Below are 17,539 nucleotides of genomic sequence, written 5' to 3'. Positions count from 1 at the left end.
TGGTTGGCTATGTCCAGGAGGACTACAAGCGGGTCGCTGTGCGGGGCGACGATTCCCTCGTAGTCCTTCTTTCCAATGGTTATATCGGGGATGGTGGAAGCGGGGATCGCTGTTTTAGGCACAAAGTTGATGGCTTGGTACAACTCATTTAGGTGCTGTTTGTGCCGATTAGCTGACCCACCGTTCTCGTTTCCCCCGATGACAACCTGGATTACTCCCATCCGTTGGAAAACGGATTTTCTATTCGCCCCGTCGGCGCTTGCTCCTGGGCCTCCAGCTACATACTTGCTGAGGCCCCCTTTTCGGATTAGCTCTTCGATGGCGTTCTTCAGGTGCCGGCAGTTGTCAGTTTTATGGCCGGTGTGGCCGTGGTACTCGCAGAACTGGCTCGTGTCACCGTCCCCCCTCGCCTTGGGGGGCTTGCCCACTTATGACCATCATTCTTGCTTAGGGTAAAGACCTCGGCCGGAGAGGCGACCAGGGGGGTGATACTATTGTACCGCTTCTAGTAGTATGGTCCCGAACTCCCCCCGGCGCCCGCCGAGTGCTGTTTCCTATTAGATCTTTCAGGCCGTGACCTATTCCCGTCACGGCGACCTTCATCTATGTTGTCCCGGCGGCTCTTCCTCTCTGGGTGCACAGCTTCACTGTGGCCTACCCAGGTTTTGTGATAGTCTTCCACCTTTACGGCTCGGTCGGCCATCTTTCTGGCGGAGTCTAAGTTGAGGTCCATGCACTTGATCAGCTCGTTTTTGTACTCGCCTTTCGGGAGGCCTTTCATCAGCGCGAAGGCCGCCAGTTCGGTGTTTAGCTCACGGATCTGCTGAACCTTAGCGTCGAACCTTTTCACGTAGCTTCGGAGGAACTCGTCCTCCCCCTGTCGGATAGTCAGGAGATCCGATGTTTCCACGGCCCTTTACTTGTTGCAAGCATACTGGGCTATGAAATTGTCTCTCAGGTCGGCATAACAGTATACCGAGCCATTAGGTAGCCCCTTGTACCAACTCTGAGCCATCCCATGCAAGGTCGTTGGGAAGACTCGGTACCACACCTCATCAGGCTGCTCCCATACCGACATGTACGACTCGAAAGCCTCGGCATGGTCGGTCGGGTCGCTATCCCCTTTGTATGATAAGGACGGCAGCTTCAGCTTAGTCGGCACAGGGATCTCGAGGACATAGGCACTGAGGGGCTGTCTGACCACGTGTCGAATGACACGCGGCGATCGGCTCCTCGCAACCTTAGTCCGGCCTATCTCCCTCTGGCGGGAAGGGCTTCTTGTCCGACTTTGGTGAGTCGGACTTCTTCCATTCCTTCGGGGCTGGCCTCGTTGTTGTCGCGGCGACGCTGTCCTCCCGCGAGTGGGGGAAGGACTCAGGTCTGCCACTGGCACCACGGGCCCCGCTGGCGTTCCAGCACGCCCAGCTCCTTGTATCACTCCGGTCAAGTTGTTCGGGGTCACTTTATGGGCCCCGATCAATCGTGGATCTTGTGCTTAAATCACCGTCGTCGTGACAGGGGTAACCGGCGTACTACCCATCAGGTCCAGGAATAGCTTTAATTTGGCCGCATCGACCACATGTCCCATGACAGTGACTTGGCCGGTAGGCAGCGGTGTTTCTGGCTCTTTCGGCATCCCGTACGCCGTGTCATTGACTCGGCCGGTGGGGGACTGCCCGATCTCAGAATTATGGAACGTGTCATCCTGGAAGAATGCGGTTCCTTCACTCACAGTTTCTAGTTGCTTTGACATCTTCTTAGCTTGCTGAATGGGTTTTTTTTTTTTTTTTTTTTTTTTAATGTAGGTGACTAGCTTTTAGTATCTAATCCCCACAGACGGCGCCAATTGTTCCGGGTGTAATTCCGGAGCACTATTGTGACCACTTGAGCTTGTAGAATGATGTCTTTGATTGTCTCTTCCTTTCACTCTTCCCTGTAAAGATGAACAAACTGAGGGCTCGGCTTGGTACCGAGTGTACTCACTCCGACGCTCAAGTCAGTAAATTTAGAGAGGTAAGTTGTATGTTTAACTTGGCAAAGTATATTGTAGAGAGATAAGGGAGTTTATACCAGATTTTTAGTTAGTTTCAATGAGAGATGTGGAGTATTTATAGACTTTCACCTTTTGTCACGTAGTGGCCAAGTGGCGTAGCAGGTGGAAAGACTGTCTTACCCTCGGCCGAGGGACCCATGACAGGCCGGCAGGCCTGGTTGACTCCATGCCGAGGGGACTGGATGTGAGTACGCGGATATGCCTCTCGGCCGGCTAGTTGCCGAGCCGAGACCCAAGTGACAGGCCGGCAGGCTCTGTCGGTTAGGCCGTTTTCTTTTGACTTGTTGTCTTTTAGCTGGCACCTTGGTCAATAAGTTGACTCGGTCGGCGGGTGCAGAATATGCCCCATCAATTTCAATTTGGTAGTTTTCGACAAAAGTAAAAAATATTAGGTAGTTTCTCGCAAAATTAAAAATTTTAGGTAGTATTTATGAAAATGAGGTAAATATTAGGTTGTTTTTGGCCGGTTAATGAACATATAATGCAGGTACTTTGACTATGCATCCTAATTTCTAAGGGGTACACTGTGCCTGATCTTTATGAGTGGATCAGACCTCATTTTCCTATTATAAGTTCGGATAAGAAATTATAGAACAATAACTTGTTGCGCCAAAGTATATGTTCATTAACCGGCTTATAGCCAGATAAGCTCTCTAATTGAAAGATAAGTTGTATGTGTTGGAAATTTGTGCAGATGATAGATGTTGTTTATGTCAGGCTGCAAGTGAAACTCATGCACATTTGTTTCAACAGTGTGTGTATAGTGGGATTATTTTAGATACTATTTCTGATACATTGAACATTTGAATACCCTATCAAAATGTTTGGCTTGGGTTGCTCATAAACCATGGGCAGAGGTTAAGAAAATGGTAGTGATTGCCTGGTTACAGCCTGCTTTTTATGGCATCAGGACTCAATGAACAAAGCGCGTCTGGAAGGATGCATTCTTAAACTAGAATTGTTACTGAAGGATATTCAGAACCTGCTAAGACTGAGGATGAGGCACTGACATTCTTATTATATTCCTAACAAAGATGAACAATGGCAAATGCAATGATGTTCAAGTAATTATGTGTAATGCCTTTACTCCAAAGGTGTATTTTGATCATCTAGTATGAATGAATAGGTCGTAAAATGTATTGTTATCATTCTTAATGGGAAGCTTACATATCACCAAAAAAAAATATTTGATTATTACAACTTTTTGGGTTATATTTTATTTGAATAGGTCGTAAAATGTATTGTTATCATTTTTAAATTGTAGTGATGTGATGCTTTTGGGTTATATTTTATTTGAATTCACACGGTATTTGTGTCTCAAGACAGGGGTTGTGCATAAATTGATCGGCAACCTTAAATCAAGGAAACACATTCGATTGATTTTTAGGGTTGAAAGAGGGTTTTAATTAGAGAAGATTAATTAGAAGAGATTAGAATTTGTAAAGAGCAATTGCAAAAAATTATGGAAATTTTGTTAGGATTGAGTAATATGAAAAAGTAATTCTAAATTGCTTGATTACTTATTTACCCCACCAAAACATATGAATTATAATTCACACGAATTGTAATTTGGTTATTTTGACGCCCAAATCACATGACACTAATTACGCTGATGAAATTTAAAATATTTCCCTTATAGAAGCATGAAACTAATTAGGGATTAAGTAAGGGGTCTCTCCTTGTTTCTACGGGTTTGAGATCGGCAATGAGTTAAAACTCATTGGCAAAGCTCCCCCATAATCCCCTGACTCAAGAACAAAAAACACTAGACACACCACTCCAAAAAAATGGCAAAAAATACCGTTACCATTCCCAAACCCTCATAGTAAGAAACTCCAACAAGAGCTGACATATCCATGTGTGAAACAAATAGTCCAGACTCCAAAACATAACATAAAACTCACAATTCACGCTCCAAGACGACATAACATAAAACGTAGGGTCCACATTAAAGACGCATAACAACTAAACTCCTCCTACTGCTCCGCCTGCTCACCATCTGATTGATCCTTTGCTATTGCATGTTGTCCTCTGCCAACTGGGTCACCATTGGCGAATGCAGATCAGGCAAAAAGCGGCCTATTAACCCAGTCATTTTCGCCTATTTTTAGTGGTAGTGTGTGCCAAACTCTGCAATACAAGTATCCTGACATTCGAATTTCGCGATATGATTAAAAATGGTATTAGATCATTTGGGAAAGGCAGGGGTATTGAGCGTTGAATAATATTCTGGCTCGTATGTTATTATTTTCATATTTTAGTTGGTGCTCTTGTTTGACATTGTTTGTCCATACTTTCGCGACTACTCGTTGTAGGGAGGGCTGGGGCTGATATTTTGGAGGGCTAGTGCGATAATTTTTTTCTTTTGGGTCATATCATTAATAACTGTAATAAAGAAGAAGAAGAAAAAGAAGAAGAAGAAGAAGAAGCGAGGCAATACCAACAATAATAACTATGATCATGGCAAAATACAAGTAAACATGACAATAGTATTGTGATAAAATACTAATAAATGGTGACACAATTTTAATAAGGAAGCTGATAACAACCGCCCCGGGGCAATTGAAGGGCATATATACTTAAATGTTCTCAGAAAAGGGTGCGAAACCGGAAAATCGAACCCTAATAGCTTTTCCGGGTGACTCTGTCGACTTTCGAACTAAAAGACACCCTATGAGGGATGAGTGAACCCTATTTGAGGAAGGGGAATAGCTAGGTGCTCATGACGGCCAAGGATGACCCTCGTCGATCAAATTGGTGCAGTTAGATTCGTCGGACTCCGGCGAATCCAGTGGTGGCGCGTGGTGGTGGTCATTATTGGTGTCGGTGCAGCCATGGTGGTTGTTGGAGAAGCAGGGTGAATGGGTGATAATTTTCTTATAATTTGTAGAAGATTCTATGGCATATTTTTAGGCATTTTCTTCGTGGGAAGTTGAAAGCCTGAAAAGTAGGGATTTAGATGGTGAAATTGTCTTTTTCATAAATTTTTGAGACAATTTCTTCTACTTAGCGGATGCCCCCGGGGCTGGTGTTAGCATTTTCCTTTTAATAATTGTGGTAATGTATATATATGTCGTGGCAATATACATACATAACATTAATCTACTGTGATAGATAATGAAAATTCTTGTTCTTTCAAGGCATATTTGTTTACGGGGCCTAATGTGAACGCACTTGCTTTAATGGGTCATATTAGGCCTTGATTGTAGGCATAAATAATTAAGTATGGCATAATGGTCATAATAACACTACTAAAGAAAATTAGACTGCCCAAAGAAAGTGGACACACTCAATTTCCCGCCTTGATATTTTTTTCCCATTTCTTAATTATAAGGACCACTAAATGAATTTTCAGATTTTGATTCTACATGTCTTGGCATTATTTTTTGCGACTAACACACGTATTATATTTTGTGTTTCATATATTGACTATTAGACCAAATGAATTGTTTTTTTTTGTTTGATTTATTCACGCGTTTTAAACTAAATATTATAAATCTAATTCGGCAAAAGTTGGCACGTAAAGTAGGAGTTCATAATTAAGCGTTGAACATAAACTATGGAATTTGAACCTCACCGTGGGGTAATACAAGCCTCAATACTGCTTTTGGGATATGGTCTCCTGGACAACCACACCCCTCATCCGTATGATTAAGCAAAGATACGGACGGGAACTGTGGTTGTCATGTCATCGAACTCAGCCCACACAAAGTATGAGCGGGACGCACTCCAACAACGTCAAACAAAAACCCAATATTACACAATATTCAGCCAAATAACAATAATACTCACCTATTACATCAAAATACCACTATTTCTACAAAAACGGTTAATACAACACCTTTTCTGAGAATAATACAGGAAAATTCTCAAAAAACAATGCAACAACTATAGCAGAAGACGATATTATAGCTGAAAACAACATTTTGAGTAACATTGTTCCTGCTCAAAGAAAAGCTGACAGGGCAAGACAAGTTTCCAGTAGATTGGATGGTTTCCATTATCAACTCATTTTTCAACCTTCTTTTTCTATAACTATGACCTTTCATTCATAGCTCCTCAGTGAATTTACTATCTTTGATCAAGATTATATCAGCTCCCTTAACCATGTACTGCAAGAGCATGAACCAACCTCCTTTTATGAAGCCCATAAGGATGAAAGATGAGTAAGAGTTATGAGTAAAGAGGCTGCAAGCTCTTGAAGAAAATGACGTTTGGGAAATGACTAAATTACCTTCAAACAAAAAGACAATCGGGTCAAAATAGATGTATAAGATAAAACACAGACTAGATAGGAGTATTGAAAGATTTAAGGCTAAACTAGTGGCAAATGGATATGATCAAGTCAAAGACAAGGATTACAAATAAACTTTTTCTCCTATTGCCAAATTTGCAACGGTAAGAGCATTAATAGCCATGGAATCAAGAGTTGGTCATTGCACCAACTTAACATCAATAATGCCTTTCTTCATGGGTGTATATTGATGAATAGGTCTATATGAAACATCTACTAGGATTACCAGGGCAAGTAATGGGCGAGTTTGTAAACTTAAAAGATCTTTATATGTTTTTAAGCGAGCAAGCATACTATGAAATATTCAACTCACCAAGCACTTTAGTATATGTGGATGATTTAATCATCACTGGTGACAGTGAGGATGAAATTAAAGAGATTAAAAGAAGCCTTGATAGAGCTTTTACTATTAAAGATCTTGGTTCAATGAGGTACTTCTTAGGTTTGGAAGTATCAAGGAATAATACTCGAATCCTTCTCATTTAAATGAAATACATTACTTGCATTATAAAAGATTTAGGAATGGAAATTGTATAATGGATTCAAAAACATCAAACCTTCGCCACATTGACTTTAGTGACTTAGTTCTTCGTGCTTCACGCATGTTTTTTAAGAGAGAGAAAGAGAATGCGATAGCATGCTCGACCATAAGGAAATGGGTTAACAGGAAGATCGGCTTGCTTCGCAAAAATGAGCTTTTTGGTTCGCTCTCTCTACTCAATGTGGTCGGCCTTCTTTCTCTTGATGGTGTATATCAATGCCCAATCTCCAACTTTGCTTGCGTTCTTCACCGACGCTTGACGGATGTATCACTTATCTTACTCCTAAGGTAAGAAGTCTACCGTGTGTTATAATCTTTACGAGAATGAATCGTAGATGTTAGTTGAGAATTGTTCCGGAGTTCATTGATGTTGGGCTCAGAATTATCCTGCCTGACCTGACAAAGGTCAGGCAATGTTCAAAACCAAGGCTCAAGCAAAGAATACCTAAAATCAGGCACTAAGAGCATATGGACATGCACCAAGCAGGGGAAAAATACAAAACATACAATTACTAACTCTAGCCTGAAATGAGACTACATCAGGCACAAGAGAAACGTTGTCCAAGCTGAGCATGCGACAATCAGGCCATAAAAGTAAAGTCTCTACAAACAAGGAAGATCGATTCAAAAGGAAAAGACAGAAGAAAGAGTCAAAGGCAACAACTAAAATACTGCTGCAGTCAATTAACTACTTCCAGGTAAATAGGGCACGAGTCCTATTTACCAGGAAACCATGAACAAATGAGAGGAACGACCTTTGGAGGCTAATATAAATAGAAGAGAAGATAAATACAGAAGACACATTGGAACACACTCACTATCACTCTCATTCTTGTATTCTTAAGCAATATCTTTGCCTGTCACGCCTGATACACAAATACTCTGTCAGGCTATCTAAAATCATAGTAACAATCTCTCCTCGCTTGGTGCCCGTGGTTTTTTCCCTTATTCCCAGGGTTTTCCACGTATAAAATCTTAGTGTCTTTACTTTTTACTTATTTATTTACTTAGTAATACTAGTCAGGCAAACTACTTGAGTTAGATCACCCCTCCTTAATTCCCCTGACAGGACATTTCTATTCAGTGAAATCCCTGCTAAAACAATTGATAATGACATTGCCAGGTTCTAGGGAGGCTACTCTTCTTTTTTTCTCGATCGAGCCGCTCCCCCCATTCAGTCGTCCATACTTCTTCATGAACTTGTACAATCGATGCCAAAAAAAGGTAGCCAACTCTATTATCAAAGAAATAAGTTATAGTGAAATCTTACCGATAACATAGTGTCCTCCTTGGTTTCTGGATTATATATATAGTTATTGGCGGATTTGGGGGAGTGAAAGTGAGGGCAAGTGCCCTCACATGACCAAAACATGCAGTCCGAGGTTAAATTCCCATGGCCGACTTTATTTTGTTATTTATTTTGCTTTTTGGTCTTTATTAGCTTTAAAATATGAGAAAATTTAATGATTTGCACTTTTTTCATTGCTTATTTTTATATATGTAAGATGTACAGTATTCTATAGAAATCTTTTGCGATATTTAATTATGTATGTATGTCGATAAAAGAGTACAGCTGTGTAACTAATCGCAAAATAATATTAGAATTCGGCAAAAAAAAAAAAAATTGTGCCACCCCAAATCAAAATTCCTGCATCCGCCCCTGTATATATTCCCTCCATTCAACTCCACTTTGTATATATGCTTTATGCACAAATATTAAAAAAACTACTTCCTCATAGTCTGATTGTTGGTTCCCTTTCTTTTGGGCACCAAAATTAAGGAAATAAATTTCGATCACACAAAACACCCTACCCCACGTGGAATTGGATTTGGACCACACAAAACTTACCAAAAAAGGAAAGGGGAACCAACACCCGACTAGCATGGAAAAGGAAAGAGGAACCAACAATCAGACTAGGAGGGAGTATATTATAGTATTAAAAGTACAACAAATAGATAGAAAGTATTAGGATTTTGTATAATTTGTGGGCCTAAATAGTGGAATTATAGTATTATAGTAATAAAAGTACAACCAAATAAAGAAATGTGCAATGTAAAGTTGAATGGAGGGAGTAATATTAATTACTCGTAATAACATAGTGTTATAGTTTATTTGGTTAAATTTAACGACCTACTCATCAAAATTTAGTCAAAAAGGAGGGCACACGTACACCGTATAAAACAAGTGATACTTCGTATTCAATAGTTAGTCAATTTACTACAAAAGTTGCAGACAAACAAAATCTGGCGCCAAAATATATTACCCAGAAACGGCTTTTATCACCACTACATAATTGAACCCAAATTTCATACACAAAACACTTGAAAAATGATAACTTTGGTAAAATACACATTTTCCCCACCTCAAATTCTGAGTTTTTCACCTCAAATTCCACCATATACACCAAATACTTGTTCTTCTGCAATAAAGTTTACAACTTTACAGTTAAAAACAGCTTTTTTCTGGCCAATTAAGGTTAAACATCCCAGAAATGTGTTAATTATGAGTAAATCTACAAGGGTTTTAGGTGATGTTCCTGAAACAGGTATGAAGTTCTTTCAGGCATTTCAACAAACAGGTTATCTGCATTGCTGTATGTTGTAGATTTGTGTTTTTTTAAGCTGTAATGTGAATTGGGTTTGTGGTTTGATCTCTCAGGTGAGCTTTTTTCGCTTTTACGGGGATTGGGTGTTACTGAAAAGGAAGCTGAGGCGATTTTGGTGAGGAATCCGGGTTTGGGGTTGGTACCTGTTGAATTGATTCGTAAGCGAGTTTGTGGGTTGAAGTCAATTGGGTTGGATGAGGTTGCGTTGTCTAGGTTGATTTGTAAGAACTCGGAGATATTAACTGCGGAAGAGGTTGGGTGTTTGATAGAATTTTTGGGAAGTGGTTTTGGGAAAAAGATTGAAACTATTCAAATTGAACGTCTTTTACGAGGGAATGGAGCTCGTCTTGTTGGCGGGTTTGATGAAAAGGTGAGGTTGCTTGTTGAATTTGGCGTCTCTGATGAGAAGATTGGTCATGTTCTTAATAATGTCAATCTTCGTAAGGCCATTTGTTTGCGATCAAGTGAAGAAATGAAGAGAATGCTAACGTTTTTGAGCCGTTATAATGCTGTTGGTATAATTGCTAAGCGCCCTTCTATTCTTCACTATGATTTGGATACCCAGTTGGTTCCCCGGATTGGGTTTCTTCAAAGGTTGAGTGAAGGTAATACAGATGGTGTAGGAGAAGCTCTAAATCGGCTCCCTGCCATTGTAACTTACAGCGTAGAGCATCTTCAAAATCATGTCGAGTTCTTTAGATCATATGGCTTAACCGATCAGGAAATCTTCAAGATTGTGCTTGTTTTTCCGAATGTAATGAGTGCAAGTGTAGAACGGAAACTGAGACCTAGAGTAGAGTTTCTCAAGGACTGTGGGTTGGATACTGGAGAGGTTTACCGCTTCTTGGTTAAATCACCTGTATTTCTCGGGTTGTCGTTTGAGAGAAACTTGTCTTTGAAGCTGGCAATGTTGGTTAAGATTGGGTATGTGTATAGAACCAAGGAGCTTGCCATGGCAATGGGAGCTTCGAGTAGAACCAGGTGCGAGTATTTGCAGCAAGTAATAGGGTTATTCCTGAGCTACGGCTTTTGTTGTGACGATATAGTTGCAATGAGCAACAAGCATTTTCAGATACTGCAATACAATCCCAAGTCACTAGAGGAGAAGATGGAATATTTGATTGAAGAAATGGATCGTGAAATTGGAGAACTTTTGTCGTTCCCTGCATTTCTTGGGTATAATCTTGATAAGAGGATTAAGCATCGGTACGAACTGAAGAAAAAGATTGTAGGTGAAGACATGTCTCTTAATAAGCTTTTGAGTGTATCTTCTGAGAAATTCTCGAAAACAAAGAAGGATGATCTGGTCCAAGTGAGCAGCAAGTTGGATGAAACGGACATTGAGACTGATGAACTGGTAAGGATGTCAATACCTTTCTATGTGTTCCAATATGATGACGAAAATTGTGAATGATTGACTATCTGACACACGTGTAAACATCGTATATATGGCAGGTTTGTGAGTTGACACTTTGATTGCTACTGCACAAAGTTCGGTTTCTACTAGACGTTCACATAGATTGAACATTATTGGATGAGAAGAGAGATTCACCAGATTCCCGGTTAAGAACATCAAAATATCAATCCAAAAAACTTGTTTACTGTATTCTACACAGGGTAAGATTGTCGTAAGTGAGAATCATCGTGACACTAGGGTAATATTGTTTTTATGTTGCTCATTGCTTCAAACCTACTGTAAGTTCGTAACTTTGTAAGCATTGAGTAGCCTGTCAGTAATATTAGTCAGCGAAATGGGTTCATATTTCTTAGTTGTCTTTCCTACATCTTCAAGTACTTGGTATATGCGAAATCCATTATTTTATTTTTGACAATTACTAAATTCATTTCTGGCTTAAAGCTTGTTTTACTATGTGAGTCTTGGCATAACAATCCTCCTGCATTTTTTGGCAGACATAGGTCTCGGTTTTCCATCAGGCTGTTTTAACTTTTAACAAACGTCTTTTCACGTTGAGCGGGCTAGTACATAAAGAGAGAACCATTAAATCATAGGGTTTTATTTTGTGGACATTTTCTTTCTCAGAAGTAAATGCCTTGGTAGTGTCATCCCTGGTCTACTGTTATAGATAGCATTGACAGGCCCGATCTCTTAAGTGAGGAAAGTCATCAGCGACTGTAGCACACTTCTTAGTTGGTGGTGTTATCGGTGTTCTACTGTTCTAAATATCACCGACAGGCCTGATCAGTTAATGTTACTTGGTCTAATACTTGTATGGTCTAAGTGCAGAAAGTCATCCGCAACTGTAGCACACTTCTTAGTTTCTTACAAGATCTTTAGACTTTAGACTGGAAACTTACGCTGTTTGCGAGGTGGAAATTTTCTGGGTTCTTAAGTATGTGTTATCCAAGATGTCTAAGAAGCTTAGCAGTTAGCACTTAACTTCAATGGTATGAAGGATACAGATAACAGATGTTAAACTTAGCTTTAGCAAGTCGTTTTACGACTAGTGAAAGGGCTGTCATCATGCTAAAGCACAGTGCTCACATTTTCCGGAAGTAGAAATATATTCTTGCAGGAAAGAAGTTACAACTGAAAATAATTTACTGGTAAAGCAACTACTGGCAAACCGACTCTTGAATTGGCTAGGCAACTCTTGGCTTTGGGGAGAGATTCAATCAGAAGACGGTGATAATGCAAATCTTCGAGACAAATTGCAGAAGATTACATCAAAAATCCCTCGAGGTTTATACTTCATCAGTCATCCTACATAAGGCCTTCGACATCATGCATATAGTGAAAGATGACGAATTTTCTGGAACTGAAAGCTGACATCTTCATGGGGAGGTATTTCTTGTCATCAGTAACAAACATATATTTTTACATTAATTAACATATTTGCTCATCGATTTGAAAACAAATACATATTCGCTCTGGCCTTCATTTGTTTCTAATGAGTCTCATGAGAGACGTCTCGTAATAATATAATGTAAGGACAATTAATTTTAGCTAAGATCCTCACTTGTATACCCATGACTCCATTAACCCACTAAAACATGAAATTAAAAAATAACTACCCGTGATACGGGTCTGTCTCATAAATTTAGTGGTTTCTGTGAAGCATAAGAATGCAGCATAGATCACAGGGGTTGCAGTGGAGATGGCCAACACGGGTGCACAAGGGTAAAGATTGTGTCAAATTCAGTATTCAAGTGCCAATTCCAGGACCTGCTGCACTGATTGATCACTTCCAGAGTTCGTGCCTGCACATTACATATTAATATCCGATTGTTGTATCTCAAGTACAACACCGCCTTTTCATGTGGATGGAAGGCCAGTAGACGAGCTATATCACCATACCTGGATTGGGTATCAATCCGGTTAGCACTCACAAACTCCATCTCGCTGAAGCGTACATTATACTTTAAGCACCATTCATTTGCATTGTAGTCTTTGAGGTCCCAAATTATCACCCTGTGTTCCCCATTAACACGTACTAATTGCGACACTTGGAGATTCTCTTCGCATACTCCTAAGCATTCCGTCTCATTGCTCTGGCCCTCCTCATGAAGAGGGGGCAGATCAATAAAGCCGCATTGGTTGTTGCAACCAAATGGGTCGAATGTTAGAATACTTTTTTTATTAATAATCCAGTGGAGCTTTTTTCTAAAGGTCACCGAATTAGTACTGTATTTTTCATAGACACCAAACCTAGTGGTAGATAGAACCTCTAGTTTGCTCCATTCACCAGTCTCAGATGAAAAGACAGCCGCGCTGAACTCATCAGAGTTCGACATGTGAACAAGCTTGTAGTGCAGCTTGAAATCCCTAACCCCGGTTTCACTAGGATCAGCTTCATAGGTAACTAACCCAACCAAACCTGAATTCCAGTAGCTACTTGGTGCAGGAGGCAGCTCGGTCCACTTCTTCGTTACAAGATTACAAATGCAAAAGGTAGTACCTTTACCACAACAACAAAAGCAACAAAATTTTAGTCCAAAATGATTCAGGGTTGCCTAGAATGATCGTCTTATGGAAAAAGAAGAAAAGTCGAACAACATAGGCAATAAAAGGAAAAGGAAAGGAAAAAGTAGTACCTAGACTTTTCTGTAGCAACTCAAACGACAGCCATCTATCATAGGCGACCACTAAATCTTGAGAGGAAGCCACAATATCAGCTGTATCGCCAAATGGAAGAAAATCCAGCTCAAAACTCGTCCTTGACAAGAGCACTGAATGATCTGTAATAGCATCAAGTTTAGTATGAACAGGATGTGATGTGATTGTAACACTTGGGTCTGGTTTAACATCATGGTATGCAAAGTATCTGAACTGATGCAGGAAAGTAACAGCCTCCCTTGCATGACCAAGACCCGACACACCCTTGTGTCGATCAATGAAGCGGCTCCTGAAGTAAGCATCAGAGATAAGCGACAGCCAACGCTTGCAGACACACTTGCATTGATGTGCTGATTCACAGGTCGGTACCCTTACGAGAATCTCTATCAGTAAGCTGTCTGTAAGATTGTTTATGTTATAGTTTACTGGTTCATCTGGTATGACTGATATAGCCATTGAAGGAGAATCTGCCATTTTTTTTGAGGGTTTGTGAATTGCTGGTTGAAATGTTGAATCATGTAAAGCATCTAAGATACTTTAAACTGAATCTGAGATTCCCGAGCTTTTTTGTCGGAACCAGTAGCTAAGTTAACATGTGCCTGGATTTGTAATCTTTGTTGTATTTGGTTTACAAGTTAGGTGGGACTTAGAATATTGCTTAAAAATGCAGGTAATGTAAGACTTGAATCAATTAACAATTGCTTATGTTTTGATTCATTGGAACTTTGGACTTTCTTGATGCAACCATTACTAAGTGACATGACCCACGTTCTATCTTCCTCTGCCAGCTAATTGGAATACCCTATATTTTATACGGTTTCTGGCTTTGGTGTCAAATGAGCCATGACGACATTAAAATCCTATATTTGATAAATCGCTAAAGTATTCTTTTTTTTTTAGTTGGTCTTATTTATATGAAAATGTATGTATAGACGCCATAGGCTCGAGACCTTTGATTACCAAGTTGGCTAGTTAAAACTTGTGCTACGCAAAATGCAATAAATTCGATTAAAGGTAGGAATTATTGAATGGTTTTCCTATCATGTGCTATATGATAAGCACAAATTCTCATTTGTGACGACGGTATCTGAGACACGTAAAGAAATACTTTTAATTAAGAAAAGAGTTATACCAATATATCATGAGATTTTGAATTATGAACTCATAATTACCATAATTAAAGAATTGATGGTGTAACTCTTTCCCAACATATGGAATATTTTGGGAGGTTTTATAGACAATTATTTTAAGGGGTTTGTAGTTTTGTACTTCCTCCATTATCATATGATATACTCATTTTATTAAAATATTTCACTCATATATTTAACAAATGGTTACATTATACAAAAACGGAGGAATAGTTAACATTTCAAATTTGTAAGTCCAGACCATTGTCTTCTGGATTTTGATGATGCATGTTATCTAGTTCCACTTTTTGTCTTTCTACATTTTACATTTTTATTGAACTTGTTATAGTTGTAGTGACAAAGTAGTCCTAAGCTGACCCGAATTCGAATTAAATCGGATGGTCTAAGAAAATATAAATTTTCATTTAAAACGGCTCTATTCATCATAAACTTAATGATCAAGTATATAATGGCTAGAGAACTAAGGGTATGATTATTAGTCAGACTCACCAAAGTCTTAAGACTCTGCCACATCAGTTTCCCACCAACTTTTATTAATATTTTATTGTTCAGACTTTCTTCAAACTCACCTCAGACTTTATAGATTATCCCTAAAACTCAACTCAAATTCTACTTTTTCACTACACTTTTCTTGTGGAGTTTTGGATAAAAGGGGAAAAAATTATAGTTTAATACATAGAAGTCTTTTATTGGTTGTCATCTCTTAAAATGTGGGGTCAAGACTTTTGTAGAGTCTTAAGTTGAGTCTTGGATTTCCAAAACTCAACTTAAGATTATGTCAAAACTTTGGTAAATTATTGAAAGTCTTGGGTGAATCTTGTCTTAAAACTCGTACGAGTCTTGTTTCAAGACTCACCAATAATCTTACTTGAGACTAGAGTCATCTTTATAACCGGATTCGTTAATATCGACGACGTTTTAGTAAACGTCGACGACGTTTTTCATAAAAAAGACGCTCACTGCCCCTCATCTCTCACTAGCCATTCTCCCTATTCTCTCTATTCTCTCTACTCAACCTCCAACTTCCACCAACACTCAACACCACCACCACACTGCCACCACAACCACACTGCCGCCACAACCACCGCCACCACACTGCTGCCACCACCACGCCGACCTTGCCGCCTCCACCGCCACCACACTGCTGCCTCCCACGTTGCCAAGTAAGTGTCGTTTTTTTTTTTTTTGTTAAATTAGTTTAGAAATTGAAACTAATTGAATTAAACTATGAAATTAAATAGTTTTATTTCCTTTATTGTTATTGTTGATCGATTAAATTGATTGGATTTTGTTTTAGAATTGAATTAGTTAGTAAATTAGGTTATGTGTTAGCTTTTTATTTAAATTAATTGAATTAGTGTAGAATTTGTTAGTTTTTCGATTAAAATTCATGTTAATTAGTTGTTATTATGTAAATTTTGGTATTGTTATATGTTGTTTGCGAAATATAGTTGATTGGGATTGATTTTTGAGTCGAAATTTGTTGTTGTTAATCGGATTGGGAGTGAATTTGAATGGTTTTAAGGGGGAAACCACGGCCAAACGTTGGAAATGGTTGTTGGCTGTGGGAGTAACGTTGATTTCCAACGTTCCACTGTGGCTGAACGTGGGAATTGGAGGTTTGGCTGCGGTCAAACGTTTAATTCTCACGTTTGACCGTGGTCAAACGTTGGAAATAATTGTTTGGCCGTGGTCAAACATCCATTTTCATTGTTTGGCCGCGGTAAAAAAAAAAATGTTTGGCCGCGGTAAAAAAAAAAAAAAATGTTTAGCCACCGTCAACTAAGGGATTTTTTTGTTCAACCGCGGTCAAAGAAGGGGTTTGTTTTGTTAGTCCACGGTAAATTAATTTTTTTTTTGAAAAACCGTGTTTTATGCTATTATTTGCCGATTTTTGTTACTTTATATGATATTTAGTCGATTAACGTGTTTTCTAACAACTTCCAATTTCCTAATGCAGATGGCAGATCGAAATGAGAGAGGAAAGGCAAACATGAATGCTCCGCCTCCGCCTAACATACACGACCGTACCGCTGGGCGTAATGTTACGAGCTCGAAGCGTCGTTTGCGAGTTAAGCAGGCCCACATCCAGCCACCCCCACTTCGAGAGACGTCTGGAATGGTTATGATGCCTACTCCCGGTCACGTCGTTAGCGAGTCGGAGGAGGCGAGGTCTCGGGAGGTTGTTGGTAGTTACCAGCATGATAGAGAGGATGAGCCGTCGGATGACGGTTCTGGGGAGGAGGAGGACTGGAGGAGGATGCTGGAGAGTATGTGGTCCAACCGAACCCGGCACCGCCGAGAGTGTTGAGTCTGAAGTTGGGTCGGGATAGTAGAGGACGTTATTCGAGTGTTAGGGAGTCCTCTAGCACCGATAGGTCGAGGAGGCCGAGTAGGGATAGTTCTTGGATCCTGAGAGAGCCCGTTCCTGGTGGTCCTAGGAACATTAGCACCCTACGGAGTTTTGGTGGTCACGTTGCGTTCAACAGTTGGTCGGACCCTAACCCGGAGAATATGAGGTCGTGGATCAAGCTCTACGAGAGGCCGAAAGCTGCGAGGGAGATTAGGAACATGGTTCTCACTGAGGGTGTTGCAGCTAGGGTACAGGCGAGCGGGCTTGGGGTTTTGAAGGAGTGTTTTACCACCTCCTTAGTGCTTTTATCGAGAGGTGGCACCCGGATACTAACACTTTCCATATGCCTTTTGGAGAGATTAGTATCATGCTCCATGATGTCCAGCATATTCTTGGGATACCTGTTAGTGGTGATCGGGTTCTTGTGGCCGGTTCGGGCGAGGATGATGACAGTGGTTTGCGGGGCAAG

General features: G+C 40.0%; 2 protein-coding genes across 4 annotated transcripts; one reads left to right on the top strand and one right to left on the bottom strand.

The window, feature by feature from the left end:
- The first annotated feature begins 9,070 nt into the window (after positions 1 to 9,070).
- LOC141606379 (transcription termination factor MTERF8, chloroplastic-like) lies at positions 9,071 to 14,292 on the top strand. Of its 3 annotated transcripts, none has more exons than XR_012526700.1 (5): positions 9,071 to 9,434; positions 9,548 to 10,851; positions 10,950 to 11,223; positions 11,265 to 12,830; positions 13,358 to 14,292. XR_012526700.1 is itself a non-coding variant. In XM_074425483.1 (3 exons), exons 1-3 carry the CDS (start codon positions 9,218 to 9,220, stop codon positions 10,968 to 10,970), a joined length of 1,542 nt encoding a protein of 513 aa, XP_074281584.1. In that variant the 5' UTR covers positions 9,071 to 9,217; the 3' UTR covers positions 10,971 to 11,260. The 3 variants fall into 3 exon arrangements, 1 of the variants encoding a protein (XP_074281584.1); XR_012526699.1 differs by having other exon boundaries at positions 11,265 to 11,581; positions 11,632 to 14,051; XM_074425483.1 differs by lacking the exons at positions 11,265 to 12,830; positions 13,358 to 14,292 and having other exon boundaries at positions 10,950 to 11,260.
- Positions 12,290 to 14,212, bottom strand: LOC141606381 (F-box protein At1g49990-like). The gene is made up of 2 exons (XM_074425485.1): positions 13,548 to 14,212; positions 12,290 to 13,411 (listed from the first exon to the last, which is right to left on the bottom strand). The coding sequence occupies exons 1-2, from the start codon at positions 14,041 to 14,043 to the stop codon at positions 12,591 to 12,593; spliced, it is 1,317 nt and encodes a 438-aa protein (XP_074281586.1). The 5' UTR covers positions 14,044 to 14,212; the 3' UTR covers positions 12,290 to 12,590.
- Positions 14,293 to 17,539: the final 3,247 nt, after the last annotated feature.

The sequence above is a fragment of the Silene latifolia genome, chromosome 10 (genome assembly GCF_048544455.1).
Source record: "Silene latifolia isolate original U9 population chromosome 10, ASM4854445v1, whole genome shotgun sequence".
In the NCBI taxonomy this organism is placed as follows: Eukaryota; Viridiplantae; Streptophyta; class Magnoliopsida; order Caryophyllales; family Caryophyllaceae; genus Silene; species Silene latifolia.
Note: the sequence above shows the minus strand (reverse complement) of the source record. Positions and strands in the feature narration are given on the sequence as shown.

Coding starts and splice junctions, on each gene's coding strand:
- LOC141606379 (XM_074425483.1), top strand. CDS start 9,218: ATGATAACTTTGGTAAAATACACATTTTCCCCACCTCAAATTCTGAGT. Junction 9,435..9,547: donor AGGTGATGTTCCTGAAACAG/GTATGAAGTTCT, acceptor TTGATCTCTCAG/GTGAGCTTTTTTCGCTTTTA. Junction 10,852..10,949: donor ACATTGAGACTGATGAACTG/GTAAGGATGTCA, acceptor TATATATGGCAG/GTTTGTGAGTTGACACTTTG.
- LOC141606381 (XM_074425485.1), bottom strand. CDS start 14,043: ATGGCAGATTCTCCTTCAATGGCTATATCAGTCATACCAGATGAACCA. Junction 13,412..13,547: donor GTTGCTACAGAAAAGTCTAG/GTACTACTTTTT, acceptor GTTGTGGTAAAG/GTACTACCTTTTGCATTTGT.